Below are 2,862 nucleotides of genomic sequence, written 5' to 3'. Positions count from 1 at the left end.
AACAGGATGTAAATGTGTCAAAGTGTTCCACAGATATTTGCATGCTGGAAAATGTTTCCCAGAAACATGAATCCTGCTCAGAAACAACCAGAGCATCTCTGCCGTATGCAAACGTGCTGAGGGAGGGTCGGCTGCTCCTATGAAAGGATGAAGAGGAGGAGGAGGAGGAGGAGGAGGAGCAGACAGACTCCAGCCAGCAGACGTCCATCTTCATCCTGAAGGTCAGTTCATGTTTCTGCACTTTGTCTCCTTCGACAGACTCAAGTCAGTTTTCTTTAAATCGGACTTATTACTGCAGATTCTTCGTCGCTGTTGATTCTCCTCACACTTCCTGTCCGTCGACACTCACCTGTAAACTACGACACGTCACAACTCAGTCATTTTCCATTTTCACAGGTTTTTTTGCTACATAAATATTATTATGGCACAGATTTGTTCTCTGGAGTGGATCTGGTTAAGACTCGTTCAGATGAGGTCTGCAGCTGTTTCTGTCTTCAGTGATATGTGAAGTGAAAAAGTTCTTTTATTGATAAAAGAAAACAATAACAGTTAAACCAAGGAGGATTCATTTAATCTAGGATTAGTACTAATCAGAGTTTAGTAAAACTGGGTGTAAAATTATTTAATTTAAAATTAAGCTGAGCTCAGGTCCAGGTTCAGGTTCAGGTTTTATTTATGTCTATGGGCAGATTTGTTTTGCAGTGAGTTGCTCACACACACACACACACACACACACACACACACACACACACACACACACAAGTTTTGGTGCAAAAGAATTAAGTATAATCTCAGTTTAGAGTAAAAACTGAAGTAAGGTCTAAATTTAATCTTTCTTCTTCTTTTTAAAGATTTTTTGGGCATTTTGCCTTTATTCAGATACGACAGCTGAAGATATGACAGGAAAGGGGGAGAGAGAGAGAGAGAGAGAGAGAGAGAGAGAGAGAGAGAGAGAGAGAGACAGAGAGAGAGAGAGAGAGAGAGAGAGAGAGAGAGAGAGAGAGAGAGAGAGGATGACACACAGGAAATGTGCTGCAGGTGGGAATTGAACCAGCAGAGAACCGACAGCCTCAGAGGCTCCAGTCTTTCTTCATTTTAAGCTGGTTTAAAAAAATGTGCTACATAAATTAAAGATTTAAATGGGAATGTTTGTTGTGCAGCTCAGCCTCAGTGAATAAACCATGAAGTGAACTGAAAGATTATAAACTCACTCAACCATCAAACACAGCGTTTTGTCAACATGGACGAACTGTTTGGAACAGGACACCAGAGACAAAGATAAAGTATTCAGTCCAGTGTGAGTTGGTCTGCGGCCCACTGAAAATGTGCAGACGTGTTTCCTCCACTGGCCCCGCCCACAAGTTCCCCAGTCAGCCTGTAGACTGTAGACTTTATTTAGATTATATGAACATGCTGATTTACACAAACGGAGGCCCGAACACGTTTCCCTGTGGAACTCCACACTCATATTTTAGGACTTTACAGTTGTCCGTTAACGTCCACCGTCAGTAATCTGACCCTCTGCTCACTGTGCAGTTTATTAATAACACTTTATCTTTATTCCAGGAGCCGTCAACATGGGAAACACCAACAACACGTCTGTCAGTGAACACAACATGAGCAGTAACAGTGTTTCTCTGAATGGAACTCGACCTCCGTTCTTCGTCTCCTGGTCCTTTGTGTTCTCCGAGGCCGTCCTCACAGAGGTGATGAACCGCTGTCACGTTCAGACGGGTAAACTGGGCTGGATGGGAGTGAAGATCTTCATCCTGCTGACGGCTCTTCCAGCTAACGGCGGTCTGATGTGGATGCTGCTGAGGAGGAGGAGAGCCATGACGCCGTCGGAGGTGTTGGGGCTGAACGTGTCCATCATGGACGTCCTGTACTGTCTCTGTCTCCCTCTGGCCATCTACACCACCCTCCATGAGACGTCAGAGACCGCCCACTCTGTCCGTGAAGCTCTGTTCGCTCTGAATGTCTTCGGCTGCCCCCTGCTGCTCGCCCTCATGTGTTTGGAGCGTTACGTGGCGGCGGCGCATCCTGTCGCCTACATCAGGCTGAATAGGTGTTTGTACCGCCTGCTGCTGTGTGCGGCCGCCTGGATCCTCACCCTCACCGTGGGCCTGCTGGGATATTTCGTGGGGCTCTTTGCCATGGCTCTGTCCTTGTCCGTCATCATCTCGCTGCTGTTCGTGGTCATGCTGCTGTGTCTGCTCGCCATCGTGTGGGTGTTGTGTCAGAGCGGGCCAGGCGAAGCTTCGGGGATGAGCGTGCCGCTGAAGAGACGAGCTCTGAAGAACATCTTGGCTGTCATGGTGCCGTCGGTGGTGGCGTACTCTCCCGTAGTCGCTCTGGTTCCATACATGGCGGTGATCACGTCCCACTCAGATGCCATCAGCCCCGCCCACTGCAACGTCCTCACGTTCCTGCTCGTCTTCCCAAACGTCGGCCTGTTCATCGGCCCCATGTTCTACCTGTCCCGCCTCAGACAGGTGAGCTGCTGCACCAAAGACCAGCAGAGTCCCAACTCCAAAACACAGGCCGAGTAGAAACTCCGAAACTTTCATTTTTATATCCAATCAGATTCTTTAAATCTGTGATTATTTGATTGATGATTAGTTGAATATACAAACATTTATTATATTATTAATTTCTGTTGGTAGAATAATGTAATAATTGCTAGTTGGTTCAGCATTAGAAATATGCTAAACTTTGTGAAACAGCTGTGAAATATTGGTGATCAATAACTACTTCCTCTTTGATAACCTCCTTTCTGTTGGCTTAAACAAAAATGTTTACCTCCGCTTTCATTTTTTATAGACGGACTGAGCAAAAGCAAAACGTTCCTTTAAAAAGTAGGCT

The 2,862-nt window shown here is 46.1% G+C and overlaps 1 protein-coding gene across 1 annotated transcript; it reads left to right on the top strand.

The window, feature by feature from the left end:
* Positions 1–1,430: 1,430 nt before the first annotated feature.
* On the top strand, positions 1,431–2,624 carry LOC146317182 (uncharacterized). The gene has a single exon (XM_084734920.1). It carries the CDS (start codon positions 1,578–1,580, stop codon positions 2,547–2,549), a length of 972 nt encoding a protein of 323 aa, XP_084591046.1. The 5' UTR covers positions 1,431–1,577; the 3' UTR covers positions 2,550–2,624.
* Positions 2,625–2,862: the final 238 nt, after the last annotated feature.

The sequence above is a fragment of the Lutjanus erythropterus genome, chromosome 13 (assembly GCF_056507025.1).
Source record: "Lutjanus erythropterus isolate fLutEry1 chromosome 13, fLutEry1.hap2, whole genome shotgun sequence".
In the NCBI taxonomy this organism is placed as follows: Eukaryota; Metazoa; Chordata; class Actinopteri; order Lutjaniformes; family Lutjanidae; genus Lutjanus; species Lutjanus erythropterus.
The sequence above is the reverse complement of the archived record's forward strand: the minus strand, read 5'-3'. Positions and strand labels throughout refer to the sequence as shown.